At 52.8% G+C, this 14,078-nt stretch overlaps 2 protein-coding genes across 7 annotated transcripts in view; one reads left to right on the top strand and one right to left on the bottom strand.

Annotated features, from left to right (window-relative positions):
• Positions 1 to 7,378, top strand: part of SIRT3 (sirtuin 3) — a 24,308-nt gene extending 16,930 nt beyond the window's left edge. For 3 of the 5 annotated variants that reach the window (XM_025355951.1, XM_025355948.1, XM_025355949.1), the window contains 2 exons: positions 2,754 to 2,963; positions 5,680 to 6,952. In XM_025355951.1, the coding sequence (XP_025211736.1) occupies positions 2,754 to 2,963; positions 5,680 to 5,700 (231 nt within the window). In that variant the 3' untranslated portion in view covers positions 5,701 to 6,952. Of the gene's footprint in view, positions 1 to 2,753; positions 2,964 to 5,679 lie in introns of all 5 variants that reach the window. The other 2 variants (XM_025355947.1, XM_025355950.1) reach the window with 1 other exon arrangement.
• On the bottom strand, positions 7,306 to 14,078 carry RIC8A (RIC8 guanine nucleotide exchange factor A). 2 transcript variants are annotated; one of them, XM_025355945.1, is made up of 10 exons: positions 13,832 to 14,078; positions 13,448 to 13,495; positions 12,769 to 13,359; positions 12,109 to 12,200; positions 11,374 to 11,524; positions 10,202 to 10,297; positions 9,966 to 10,110; positions 9,745 to 9,889; positions 9,309 to 9,428; positions 7,306 to 8,178 (listed from the first exon to the last, which is right to left on the bottom strand). In XM_025355945.1, the coding sequence occupies exons 1-10, from the start codon at positions 13,913 to 13,915 to the stop codon at positions 8,058 to 8,060; spliced, it is 1,593 nt and encodes a 530-aa protein (XP_025211730.1). In that variant the 5' UTR covers positions 13,916 to 14,078; the 3' UTR covers positions 7,306 to 8,057. The 2 variants fall into 2 exon arrangements, with proteins under 2 accessions (XP_025211730.1, XP_025211731.1); XM_025355946.1 differs by having other exon boundaries at positions 9,966 to 10,128; positions 13,832 to 14,029.

The following is a 14,078-nucleotide window of genomic DNA, read 5'->3' as shown; positions in this document are numbered from 1 at the left end:
TTTTTTGAGACGGAGTCTCGCTCTGTCACCCAGGCTGGAGTGCAGTGGCCGGATCTCAGCTCACTGCAAGCTCCGCCTCCCGGGTTTATGCCATTCTCCTGCCTCAGCCGCTCGAGTAGCTGGGACTACAGGCGCCCGCCACCTCGCCCGGCTAGTTTTTTGTGTTTTTTTAGTAGAGACGGGGTTTCACCGGGTTAGCCAGGATGGTCTCGATCTCCTGACCTCGTGATCCACCCGTCTCGGCCTCCCAAAGTGCTGGGATTACAGGCGTGAGCCACCGCGCCCGGCCCAGATGGTAATTTTTAACTAAAAGTTGGACAGCACTGTACATTCTATTCTGCAGCCTGCTGTTTTCATGTAACAATGTGAGTCCATGGAGATCTGCTGCCTTGTGAATGCTGACAGTTTCCCTTATACGGATATGAGGTCCCACCTGAGAGGCCCATGTCTGTAAACACGGTGCCATCGTGAACTGAACGAGCTGGTGTCACGCATGGACTCTGTCTCATGTGCTTTGTGGACGAAATATTAATGTGTTTGACTATGGAGTACCACTCCGGATCCCCTTTAGGTGTGACATAGTATGTGGGGTGTAAACCGTATGATCTTTTTTAAAATCTCAAAAATTCTGAAACATATTCAGCCACAAGAGCTTTAACATAGATTTTGTGGATTTAATACAAAGTTTATGTAAGCAATTTCTTACTGATGGACAATGACAATAAATTGTATATAATTTTTGTATTAAAAGTAATGCTGGGCCAGGCACTGTGGCTCACACCTGTTATCCCAGCACTTTGGGAGGCCAAGGCAGTAAGATTGCCTGAAGCTAGGCATTTGAGACCAGCCTGGGCAGTATAGTCAGACCTCGTCTCTACAAAAAATAAAAAGATAGCCAGGTGCGGTCTGTGTAGTTGCAGCTATTTGAGAGGCTGAGGCAGGAGGATTGCTTGAGCCCAGGAGTTTGAGGTTATAGTGAACTATGATCATGCCACTGCATTCCAGCCTGGGCAACAGAATGAGATCCCATGCTGTAGCGAATATCCCTGTGTGTCATCCTGATCTACCCATGCAAGTACTCCTGAAGGGTAAGTGCTGATAAACATTGAGAACTTGCCTTCCAGAAAGATGTAACAATTACATTGCCACAAACTGTTTTTGTGTAGCCATTTTCTCACATCCTCACCAAAACCAAAATCACACAAATCAAATTGGTTAAAAAATGCATGTGTGTGTGTGGAGGGGGGCGTGGATTTTGCATTTCTGTAGTAAAGAATGAAATTCATCTTTTCATGTTTATTGGCCAGTTGTGTTTCCTCTCTTTGGATTGTATATTTATATCTCTTGTCCATTTTTCATTGGGTCATTGTAAATTAGCAATATAAATTAGTTTTAATTTTAATAGAAATTAAATAATGTAATATAAATCAATTTTAAGGTTAATATATAAATTTCTTTTTTTTTTGTTTTGAGACAGAGTTACGCTCTGTGTCCCAGGCTGGAGTGCAGTGGCACGATCTCGGCTCACTGCAACCTCCACCTCGCAGGCTCAAGCCATTCGCCTGCCTCAGCCTCCTGAGTAGCTGGGACTACAGGTGCCTGCCACCACGCCCAGCTAATTTTTGTGTTTTTAGTAGAGACGGAGTTTCACCATGTTGGCCAGGCTGGTCTTGAACTCCTAACGTCAGGTGATCCACCTGCCTTGTCCTCCCAAAGTGCTGGGATTATAGGCATGAACCACCGTGCCCGGCTATTAATAGAAATTTCATTATAAATTAACATTATAAATTAGTTCATACATTATATGTTTATAAATGAGTTTATCAATTAGCAATATAAACTATTGTCATATGTTGTAAATATTTTTGCAGTTTATGATGAGAGGTTTTTAAAAATTTTTAATTTTCTACATAGTAGTTTTATGTAGATACTGATGTAATAGTATTTACATAGTCAGATCTGTCATTTTCCTTTGCCTTATCTGACTTCAGTTTTCACATCTAAAATGTTTTTCCCTATCCTTACTTGTAAACTCTCAGTTTTCTTCAAGAACTGTTTTGTTTACATTGAAACCTTTAATCCATTTGAATTTTTTTTCAATGGGAGGTAGGAATGGAGCATTTTCCTCCCAGATAATGAGCCAGTTTTAATGCCATTTATTAATGTGTCCATTTTTTACCTTGTTCCTCTTAAATGACGCTTTGAGAGCTGTATGAAGAAGCCTGATGGCACCGAGCTAGGCCTCTCTAGAGGCTGGGTGGTGAAGACCATGGAGAGACGTAACAGTAACTCCTGCTTGGGGGCACCAGCTTCTCTGGGTGCCCGATGCTGGTGGGGGCTGTCACTGCAAGCAGGGCTAGCCAGAGGAGACGGACGAGTCTGTGCTGTCGTCCCTCTGTGGCAATGCTGGGAGACAGCGAGCTGGGGAGGACGGGGAGAACAGAACGTGCTCACAAAGAGGAGGTAGGAAGGTTGGATCCCTGATGAGCCTTGGAACAGAGGTGGGGAGAAGCAAGGATGTGTGCAAGCAGCAAGCAGTGGAAGAGAGGGAGGCTGAGGGGAGGAAAGAGAGTCACTGAGGCCAAGCGGCAGGAGCTCAACCGAAGAAATGAGATTGGTGGTGGGTTTTCTGTATATCGCCGGGTCTGACTGCCAGTCTGCTGCTCCTCCAAGGCCTCAGTGGCTGTGGCACGAAACATCCTGCGGGGCTTGTAGGGTGGACACTGTACCCTCACATTTGGGCCATTTTTCAGGTGGAGCCTTTTGCCAGCTTGACCGAGGCCGTGCGGAGCTCTGTTCCCCGACTGCTCATCAACCGGGACTTGGTGGGACCCTTGGCGTGGCGTCCTCGCGGCAGGGACGTGGCCCAGCTGGGGGACGTGGTTCACAGCGTGGAAAGGCTAGTGGAGCTTCTGGGCTGGACAGAAGAGATGCGGGACCTCGTCCGGCGGGAAACTAGGAAGGTACAGACGCTGAGGAGGACCATCCAAGGGGCTACCCTCCTCACTGCTCTAGGGTGTGGTCCATCTGGTATGGAGCCCCACTGGCTAACACGGTAACAGTCGTAACCGATGATGCTGTGAATCCTGCACCAGGCGCTACCTGGACCTGATTGGGTATTACTTTCAATACCTCCATTTAGAGATGAAGAAACAGATGGTAACAGGCCAAGCAGGGACACGGTCCAGACACTCAGGGCTGATGAGTCTACTCTTTTTTTTTTTTTTTTGAGACTGAGTCTGGCTCTGTCGCCCAGGCTGGAGTGCGGTGGCCGGATCTCGGCTCACTGCAAGCTCCGCCTCCCGGGTTCACGCCATTCTCCTGCCTCAGCCTCCCGAGTAGCTGGGACCACAGGCGCCCGCCACTTCGCCCGGCTAGTTTTTTGTATTTTTTAGTAGAGACGGGGTTTCACCGTGTCAGCCAGGATGGTCTCGATCTCCTGACCTCGTGATCCGCCCGTCTCGGCCTCCCAAAGTGCTGGGATTACAGGCTTGAGCCACCGCGCCCGGCCGATGAGTCTACTCTTAACAGACTGTAGGCGTTATCTTCACTCCCTAAAGTAAAGCAGCCAACAGTGTTCCTCTAAGGCCTGGTATGTGATTCTGAGATGATACGGGTTAAAGAACTTTGAGAAGCTAAAGTTCTCTGCATCTGTGTGGGATGAAGGCTCCATTAGTGATGCTTTTCGGAAGTAATTGGTATGAGAGCCATTGATCGATTATAATCCGCTGAGGAAAGCCAAAGGGGCTCAATGCTTTCTTTCTAAGAGATTCCAAACCGCCTGTAAACAAGTGAAGTTACAGAAAATGCAGTTTCCCATGAGAATCATGTAGCATGTGTAGCCTTGATATTAAGGGTTTTCAGTGGGAGGTAGCATTAAGCATTTAAAGTCCAGCGTTGCCAGGCGCGGTGGCTCACGCCTGTAATCCCAGCACTTTGGGAGGCCAAGGCGGGCGGATCACGAGGTCAGGAGATCGAGACCATCCTGGCTAACACGGTGAAACCCCGTCTCTACTAAAAATACAAAAAAAAACCTAGCCGGGCACGGTGGCGGGCACCTGTAGTCCCAGCTACTCGGAGGCTGAGGCAGGAGAATGGCGTGAACCCAGGAGGCAGAGCTTGCAGTGAGCCAAGATGGGGCCACTGCACTCCAGCCTGGGCGACAAAGTGAGACTCCGTCTCAAAAAAAAAAAAAGTCCAGCGTTATGATTACAGGCAGATGTGACACTGTCCAAAGGGGATTTCACCAGTGTATTAGTGTGTTCTCATGCTGCTAGCAAAGGCATACCTGAGACTGGGTCATTTATAAAGGAAAGAGGTTTAATGGACTCACAGTTCCATATGGCTGTGGGGGCCTCACAATCACAGTGGAAGACAAGGAGGAGCAAAGTCCCGTCTTCCACGGCGGCGGGCAAGAGGACGTGTGCAGGGGAACTGCCCTTTCGAAAACGGTCAGATCTTGTGAGACGTACTCACTACCACAAGAACAGCATGGAAAAGCCCCGCCCCCATGATTCAGTGACTTCCACTTGGCCCATCCTGGACACGGGGGGATTATTAACAATTCAAGGTGAGATTTGGGTGGGGACACAGCCAAACTGTATCAACCAGAATATATCACAATTGATGCTCCTCTTGTCTTCCAAGGCAGGTGTCTTAGGAAATCCTGATCCTTTTTCCTCGTCCACAGCTGTGGCTGCCTCATGGCTCAGGGCCATGGGGTCAGCACTCTCCTCACCTCCACCAGTCCGAGACCTCCAACCTCTGGTCGCAGGCTGATTTTTTACCAATCATGGTCACTTCATTATGGTAGCAGGGAACCCAGCTAACAACGAGACTTAAACGCTGAGGCGAGTGCCTCCTGGCCAGCTCACAAGGCAGCAGAGGTCTTAGATCAGTCCAGTAGGCTTTTTGGAGGGAGCCCTTTCCTGCTCTGACTTCCTATTTTCTTTTTTTTTGTAACGGAGTTTCACTCTTATTGCCCAGGCTAGAGTGCAGTGGCGCGATCTCGGCTTACTGCATCCCTGCCTCCCGGGTTCAAGTGATTCTGCTGCCTCAGCCTCCTGAGTAGCTGAGATTACAGGCACATGCCACCATGCCCGGCTAATTTTTGTACTTTTAGTAGAGACGGGGTTTCACCACGTTAGTCAGGCTGGTCTCAAACTCCTGACCTCAGGTGATCCACCCGCCTCGGCCTCCAAAGTGCTGGGATTACAGGTGTGAGCCAGCATGCCCGGGCCCAACTTCTGTTTTCATAGAAAAGTAGATTATAATTCTGGTAGCTCCTGTGGGGTTCTGGAAGTGGCCCAACAGGATTTGAACTGTGTAATGTAGTTTCACACAAATGTACGTAAAATGGGTTATGATTTTTTTGTTTTTAAAGAATTACTATCCAAGGGGTTACTTTTCCAAATAGTGCATGGTTTTAAGCACACGAGCATCAGTACATCTTGATTTGGGCACTTCAGGTCCCTTAGAATGAGGCTCTCCGTTTAGCCACCCTGCTCTGCCCAGGCCTGCTGGGATGCTCTTAGCCTGCACAGCAGCAGTATTTGCAGAATGCAGCTTGTTTTGTGAGATATTTTGCATGTTTGCAGCTAGATCTGTTTGACCAGAGATCTGCTGGCCTGCCTGGGTGTGTTAAGAGACAGCTGATACCCTCTGTCTTCTGTGTTCCAGCTTAATGGACCAGACAAATAGGATGATGGCTGCCCCCACACAATAAATGGTGACATAGGAGACATCCACATCCCAATTCTGACGAGACCTCATGGCTAATTTTGGTGAAACCAGAATATGTGAACTGAGTGGACACCGGAGGCTGCCACTGGAATGTCTTCTCAGGCTGTGAGCTGTGCTGCGCTGACTGGTAGGGCTGTGTTTACGTTCAGGGCCGCCCCGTCACATATACAGAGGAGCTGCCTGCCTGCCTGTTTGCTGTGTTGAACTCTTCACTCTGCTGAAGCTCTTAGTGGAAAAAGCTTTCTTCTGTGACCCTCTTGAACTGAACAGACCGACTGGAATCCCAGACCGAGTTTGCTTTCTGTGCCCAGGTGAAGGGCAAGCTCAGCATCTGTTGGTTAGAAGATCCAGACTTGGGCCGAGCAGCCCCCAGCCCTCTTCATGTCCCAAAGTGTAGTCCTGAGGCCCTAGTGCTGCACTTCTAGCATGTTGGTCTCCTTTAGTAGGGCTATTTTTAATGAGAGAAAATCTGTTATTTCCAGCATGAAATACATTTCATCTCCGCAAAGGGACTGCAAGGTTGACATGAGTTGGAAAGGGAACCCTGGAATACATGGCATCCCCTCTATTGGAACAGTCTGAGGACTGAAGGCATTTGTCCCTGGATTTATTGGAGATGGCCCAGCTCCTCCCTCTGAAGGTGGTCACATTCTGTTGACTCTCCATACTCAGCCTCTCCTCCAGAAACAGATCGGTTCCAGAACATTCCAGCACTTTCTATTTGGTCTCCTTGTCCCCACACTAGTCCCCCTCCCCCAGGGCTTCCTCCAGTGACAGTTAGAGCTAATCTCTGAGACAGGGAAGGCATTACTCACTTCAAACCCAGGCTGAGTCCTGGCCACCTGCTGGATTGTGACATATGAGGTGGAATCCACTGAGCTCCCACTTCTGCACAGGCTCCTTCTGGGGCAGCACCAAGGCCCAGCTCTGATGGCTCGCCCTGTCAGGCACCAGCTGCTTCCTCCTGGGCTCTTACCCACATGCACATCCTCCTTCCTAGCATCAGATTACCTGCGTGTTTCCCCAGACAAAAGCACTTCCCATTCCTAAACCTTGTCTACCCTGGGCTGAGCTGATGGGAATAGATTTAATGACAGTGACTCCCAGGAAGGGGGTCCTGTGACTTTGCTCTGGTAAGAACAAAAGGTGGAACTGGTGACCTAGGAAAAGTGTTGAATTCTAAAAAGAATGAAATTAGTTTCTAACTCTAGTTAATGTTCCTTTTTTTATTTTATTTTTTTGAGAGTCTTGCTCTGTTGCTCAGGGTGGAGTGCAGTGTTGTGATCTCAGCTCACTGCAACTTCCGCCTCCCGGGTTTAAGCGATTCTCCTGCCTCAGCCTCCTGGGTAGCTGGGACTACAGATGTGTCCCACCACGCCTAGCACAGGGGCATATTTGTAATAGAGACGGGTTTTGCTGTGCTGGCCAGGCTGGTCTCGAACTCCTGGCTTCAAGTGATCCACCCGCCTCGGCCTCCCAAAGTGCTGGGATTACAGGCATGAGCCACTGTGCCTGGCCCCTTTATTTGATAATTTACACATATATTCACACATGCGTTTTTGCCCAAAACTCTTTATTTCAAGATGACGTTTCTGTGGCTATGTGTGGTATGTGGTATAAATCTCAATCTATGGTCGCACGAGGGGCATTTTCCTTCTTGTAAGTGCAGTCTAAACCAGTAGGAAGGAGGTTTAATTGCCAAAACCAGTAAGAACTTGGGCACTGTGGGTACTACAGTGGGCAGGTGAACGAGGACCAAGGAGAATGTCTAAGAGGCCTCCAGCCCTGTGCTCGGTGAAGACAGGACAGAAACAACAGAGCATACATACCTTGGAAGTGTGTGTCCTGACATACTCGTATAGAAAGTTCTGACAGGTTCTTTCTCCCTGGGAAGTGCAGCACATGCCCCAACACACTGGCTCTGCCAGCGTGCCCATCCCAGATGTGCTTGCTTTGTGCACACCCACACCCAACCCCCTGCCCTCCCATATGCTCTTCTGTGTGTCTAGGTAGGCCCTGCCCTCAGGCAGCAGCTTCTGAACACATTCCTCTTGGCACAGACAAAAGAAAGTACTTTGTCTGTGGAATTCAAGGCTGAGCCCTGAGTTCTAGCACAAGAAGACCACTGCAGTCCAGAGATAAGAAACTGGACCAGAGGCAAATCATGAACAGAACCTTGGGAGTAAAGAGAAGGGGTTTCTAAGATGGAGAGAGGAGCGTGGAGCCAGTGGGATGTGGCTTCCCCAGGTTGCAACCCCAAGGAAGTCTCTGGAAGCAGCACCAGTTCTGATGGGAGAGCAGAAGAGCTGCCATCCTCAGTCAGGGTCCGAGTCAGGGTCTGAGGAGAGCTGCTGCTCCATAGTCTCGCACATGGCATCCTGCAGGGACGTGAGATGACCCCGGGGACTCATCCCCATTGGCTGGATGACTCTGTTCCTGTGGGGAAAGGTGCAATGGGGCTGGGGAAGGGGCCCAGTTGGCCAGGCAGGGGTCCTGCTCACCCCTGGCTGCTACCTTCCTCTTCACCAAGTAAGCTGCTCTCATTTACGGGGGAAGCCTGGTTGGACCTTCCGTTAATTGGGCCCAAATCCTAACTGCTACCTCATGGCTTTAAGCAGTTTCTTTTTTTTTTTTTTTTTTTTTTGAGACAGAGTCTCGCGCTGTGTCACCCAGGCTGGAGTGCAGTGGCGCGATCTCGGCTCACTGCAAGCTCCGCCTCTCAGGTTCACGCCATTCTCCTGCCTCAGCCTCCGAGTAGCTGGGACTACAGGCGCCCGCCACCACGCCCGGCTAGTTTTTTGTATTTTTAGTAGAGACGGGGTTTCACCATGTTAGCCAGGATGGTCTCGATCTCCTGACCTCGTGATCCACCCGCCTCGGCCTCCCAAAGTGCTGGGATTACAGGCTTGAGCCACCGCGCCCGGCCAAGCAGTTTCTTAATTTAGACATCTAAATTGGTCTTAAGCAGTCTGTTCATTTGGACACTGGGCCATCTCCAATAAGTGTAGCAACGTTAGACAGTCTCTTTTTTTTCTTTTTGAGACGAAGTCTCACTCTGTCGCCAGGCTGGAGTGTAGTGGCGCAATCTCAGCTCACTGCAATCTCTGCCTCTCAGGTTCAAGTGATTCCCCTGCCTTGACCTCCCAAGTAGCTGGGACTACAGGCACCCACCACCACGCCCAGCTAACTTTTTTTTGTATTTTAGCAGAGACGGGGTTTCACCATGTTGGCCAGGATGCTCTCGATCTCCTGACCTTGTGATCCACCTGCCTTAGCCTCCCAAAGTGCTGGGATTACAGGCGTGAGCTGCCATGCCCAGCCTTAGACAGTCTCTTAATTTCTCTGGGCCTCAGTTATCATCTGTAAAATGGGCACAATACTGATCTCAATATACCCATCCCCTGGGGGGATTTCCTCTAGGGCAAGTGATTTCAAACATCAGCAATGCAACCTAACACCAGGATCCTAAGCTCTCCTCTGATCCTACCTCCTGGGGCTCACAAGACAGGATGTGGGTCAGCTCTCCCTTCTCCCAGCTACAGGCCCCTCCTCATCATGCCACACACCTGGAGAGCTTGTCAAACATGGTCACCAGCTTCATGGCCTCGTGCTCCTTCTGCTCCTCCGTCATGCCCTCCATAGGGTTAGGCGGCTTCTCCTCCACCCTCCCGGTCACCGGGTTTATGCTGTTTCCCAGCAGGTGGAATGTGGGGAATGCATTAGTGACTCTCCAGGACAGGAGGCAAGCCACCTCTTTTCCCAGTGGGGTGAGGTGGGCAAGGCAACTGCAGGAAGAGGCCTCCCTCCAGAAGCGGCACTGGTAACCAGCAACTGCCACCTGCCACCTTCTGGTATCCCAGATAGCACTCAGGGACAGGTGCTTGATTCTGGAAGGTCTTGCCCACTGGTCATCCTGTCCCACCCTACAGTGGTCCACATGGATGTCGAAGCAGGGACTAGGGGCTGTGAGTGGAGACCCGAGGGGGTGTTGGGGGCACACACCTGGCCTTGGCTTCCTTGTACTCATCTGTGTCTGTGTCCTCATCCTCCGAGTACTGGCCCTCAGGCCGGCCTCCCGCCATGAGGCCCCTGGCAGCCAGAAGGCCAGCAGCATTCCCATAGCCCGTGTACTTGATGAATCGGGGCACTGGGGGGCAAGGCAGAGGTCAGTGTGCAAGCCTGGCTGAGGTGGGGGCGCTGGGACCCGGATCTCCATAACTCACCACTCTCAGAGCACAGGACAAACAAGAACTCGGCGGCCACTCTCTTCACATCTGTGTCCAGGTGTGTCATGAGGCGGACAAGCTTGTTTCGCAGCATCTCCCCAACCTCAGGCCGTGTCCTCACATCCCGCAGAGGGGGCAGCACCTGGGGAGGTGGCCGTCCCTAAGCTTGGGCTTGGTCTGTGATCAGGGCCGAAACCACATCCCCCAGGAGTGCCAGCTCCTCAGTCTCATACCTGGGCCTTCAGGAACTTCCTGGCTGGGCGGTGCATCCGGGCACATTCGGTCAGCACGCTCAGCACGGGAGCTACGCTCTCCTTCAGCCTGTGTGTCTGTAGAGGAGCCTCTGTCACCGTGGCTGTGCTCCTGCCTAATTTGAGACTGGCGCAGAGTTACACCCCCCACCGCCCCTTCCCACCAACATACACAGCAGCTGGTCCTGGTGGCAGAGGTTTGGGAAGAGGCCCCTCTGCAGTTAGTCAGCGGAAGGCCAAGAGTGGGTGGTGGGTGTCTGTGTCACTTTTGAAAAGGACGGGCACAGAGCTTCACTCAGAGGTACTTGTTGTAAGCTTGGTGACTTGGGAGAAATAACTGCTTTAAGTCTAATTACCTCAACTATAAACCAGGGCTGGGAAGAAAACACAAAGCAATTAAAGCTTTAGACTGGCACACACATTGCCCTCAGATGTTGGTGGCAAAAAGAAACGAGAACCGAATCCCCGCTCTGGGTACTTCATGGACAGAGAGCAGGGAGTTCCTGACCCTCCTAGCATCATGTGCCTGGACCCCAGCACCAGCAGTGGCAGCGACAGCGACAGGCACAGACAACCCCCCAGCTGTATGTCCAGTGCCAGCTCCCTACCCTGACTGGCTCACACGCACCATGTGTGTCCCCTGCTTAGGCAGGTAGATTCCCGAGAGGTCTCCTAAATCTCGGTTTATTGTGCTCCAGCCTGCTTTCTGCAAGCTCCTGGAGGATGGTTAGAGCCCTAGCTGTCCAGATGCCCTGTAGTGCAGTCACAGGAATCAGAGGGAAGCTTTGATCTGAGGTTCCTATGGGTCTCCTCAGGATGTTGAGGGACAGCTATGCTTGTAATCAAGGGCTGCCTGTGTCTGAGAGTTAAAAGCAGGGACTCGGGGGCTTCTCAGGACCACTCAATAAAGATCCACAAAGATTTAAGAAGTGAAACCTTCAAGTGTGTGGAAGGTGTCCACATGCTTCTCATGAAGGAAGGGTCTAGCTTGTTGCCAGGCTGGACCACAGAACAGCCGGAAGAATCGCCTGTATCACACCACCAAGATGATTTCCACTTACCAGTGTGGCCAGTGTAGAAGCACTGACCACAGCTGTGCAGGAGAACCAGTGCCAGAGCCACTGGGGGAGCCTGTACAGCCATCCCCAGCCTACCTGGTGCAAACGCTTCTCTAGGAAGATGAGGAGGGCACGAATCACATCCATATTCACTCCCATGAACTCCACGGAGTCTCCGTGTGGCTCCAGGGTGAGGAGAACATCCAGACACTTGAGAGGCAAGTTCCCCAGGAGGTTCACTGCGTGGCTGAGAACAGATGGAGGTGGGGGTCTCAATAGGGCTAATCCCTCATCACAGATGCAATCTTTGTGCCCCCACTGAACCACACATTACATGAGCTGGCATCTGAGGCCCAAAGGGGCGGCACTGGGGACCAAAGCCAAGGGCAGGGACTGATCTGAGAGGCACTGCCACTCAGCTGTACAGTGGGGTCCCCTGGGGAAGTGAGGGCTGAGACACCCTGCCTCCCCTACCCTGTCTGGGCCAAAGCGCCAGACCATCTCTGGAAACCACACCAGCCAAGGGGCAGGTGGACCAAGAATGGGGACAAGGAGCCAATGTGCCCTAGTAAATACCACACTGTTGCCACTACCCAAGGCCCAGGTGGCACATTCCTGCCCCCAAATTCATGGCTGTTGTCCTGGCCACATATTAGAAGCACCCAGTATTCTCTGGAAACACACCGATGTCCAGTCTCACTCATCCAGACAAAGTCAGACCCTCTAGGGTGGGGCCTGGGCTCTCAGGTGGTTCTGGTTCACGGCCAGGGTTGAGGACGACCATCTAGACGTGTGGACACACTTCCCTCCCAGAAAAAGCCCCATCCTCACCCATGGAACTCCTCTGTGCGGTCTCCAGCAGTAGCAATCATCACACAGTGCCGGAGAAGGGTCCCCAGGTGTCGGTAAAGAGCAGCGTCTTCCTGACCAAAGAAAGAAGGGTTCCTGTGAGGAGCCCCACTCATCCCACTGCTGCCTGCTGAGGCTCTACTGTCTGTTGCACTCCAGAACTGTGTGGCAATGACTGTGCACCTCCTGTACTGCACACTTGGTCCTCTGGGGTCTCCTAGGTGACTATGGCTAGTGCTGGGGGCAAAAGATGACCACTGCTGTATTCCTAAAAACTCTGTGAGTATTCTTCTAAGAGCACGTCCCTGATTAGGAATGTTAACACACACCCTTGGGATGAAGTCACACTCTGTCTCAGACCCACTCACAGCCTCATGGTGGAGGATCTCTTACAGTCTCCCCGGAGAGCACACAGCCCCCTGCCAGGCAGCAAGAACCAGAAGGGGCCTCTACTTCCCTCAGAATCCTCCCCTAAGGTCCCAGCCCAGAACTGGCATCTCCTTGGCCTTGTCCCAACACGCTGGGAGGTCCTGTCCTCTCCATGTCTGACACCCAGAAACCTGAAGGTACCCAGTGGGAAGCAGGTCCAGGAAATGTTGGAGCTGAGTTGAGACCCATCCATGGGTTGAGGTCAGCGCTCACCTCGTCCACCTCCCCCTTGATGGAGTCGAGGGTGATGTTGAAGAGCACTTTGAGGATCTCCATGGCCCGCTCAGTCTCTTGGGAAGGAAGGAGCTTGGGTGGGTTCCCTTCAGGAGTCACCCCCAGCGTCAGCTCCAGTGTGTCAGTCAGCAGATGCACTCCTTTCAGCTCCTGAAACAGCTGCTGGCGCACATCGGTGCGGAGTGCCGTTAGCAGGAAGAGGAGCCTCAAGTCAAAGAACTGGACATCGTGGGGGAAGCTCCTCTCACGGTACAGCCCCACACGCTCTGTGAGCTTCACCACTAGGCGGGCCTCTGCTGCCAGCATCTGTGCCACAGGGCTGCTGAGCACGAGGTTGCACAGGCACTTGAGGGACTCCAGTACAACATCCATGTCGGGGGAGTCTGGGACGGACCCCTCAGAGCCAGAGACGTCAGCATAGCAGGCCAGTGCCTGCAGGCTCTGGCGGCTGGTGAACGGGTCCAAGCAGTTGCGGTCCCGGGACAGGATTCGGACACTCTGCAGCCAGGTGACACGGTGGGAGGGCGGCAAGCCCTGTTCCAGGACGGAGACCAGCAGCTCCGCCAGCCTCTGTGGGCAGGGAGAAGAGCGGCTCCACCAGGCCCCTCTTCCTGGGGCCACCCGTCCCTGTCCCTTTACCCCTCGGGCCAGCACCCACCTTCCGGTCCTCCTGTTGAGCATCATCAAACGTGAAGCTCTGGGAGTGCTGCAGAGAGAACGAGTGAACTCAAGTCCACAGAGGGGCAGTATCCGCGCCCGCTGACGGGGGGCGGCCTATTGGCCTCTAACTCAGGCAGCAGCCACTGCTCAGAAGGGGTGGCAGGGTCTACACTCGCCCCCATCCCTCCACACCTGCCACCCAACGGGTGCACCCCAGACACTCTCCCCCCAACACTGCATCCCTGACGTGCCACCCCCACCCCGCCGCGTCCCCTCTGCTTGCTGACACAACCCCTGCCTCACCCACACCGTCCCGACCACCCGCGCACGACCCTGCCCCACCCCCTCCGTGCCCGCCCCCCGGCCTCAGGCGGCCGCTCACCTCCTGGTTGTACGACCGCAGAGCTTCCATAATCACGTCCTCCTTCCCCGTCTCCACGGCTTCTGCAACCGCCCGGGGCTCCATGGCGCCCCCGGAACCCGGCGCGGGGAAGGCGGGACGGGCCCTTCCTCAACCTTTCCGGGCCGCAGTTCGCCGGCCCCGCCCTGGCCCAGAAAGCCCCGCGCCAGCGCGCGGGGGACGCCGGGACGGGACGCGGCGTCTGGGGGCGCTTCAGGGGGCGCGGCCT

This window comes from Theropithecus gelada, chromosome 14, assembly GCF_003255815.1.
Source record: "Theropithecus gelada isolate Dixy chromosome 14, Tgel_1.0, whole genome shotgun sequence".
Taxonomy (NCBI): domain Eukaryota; kingdom Metazoa; phylum Chordata; class Mammalia; order Primates; family Cercopithecidae; genus Theropithecus; species Theropithecus gelada.
Note: the sequence above shows the minus strand (reverse complement) of the source record. Positions and strands in the feature narration are given on the sequence as shown.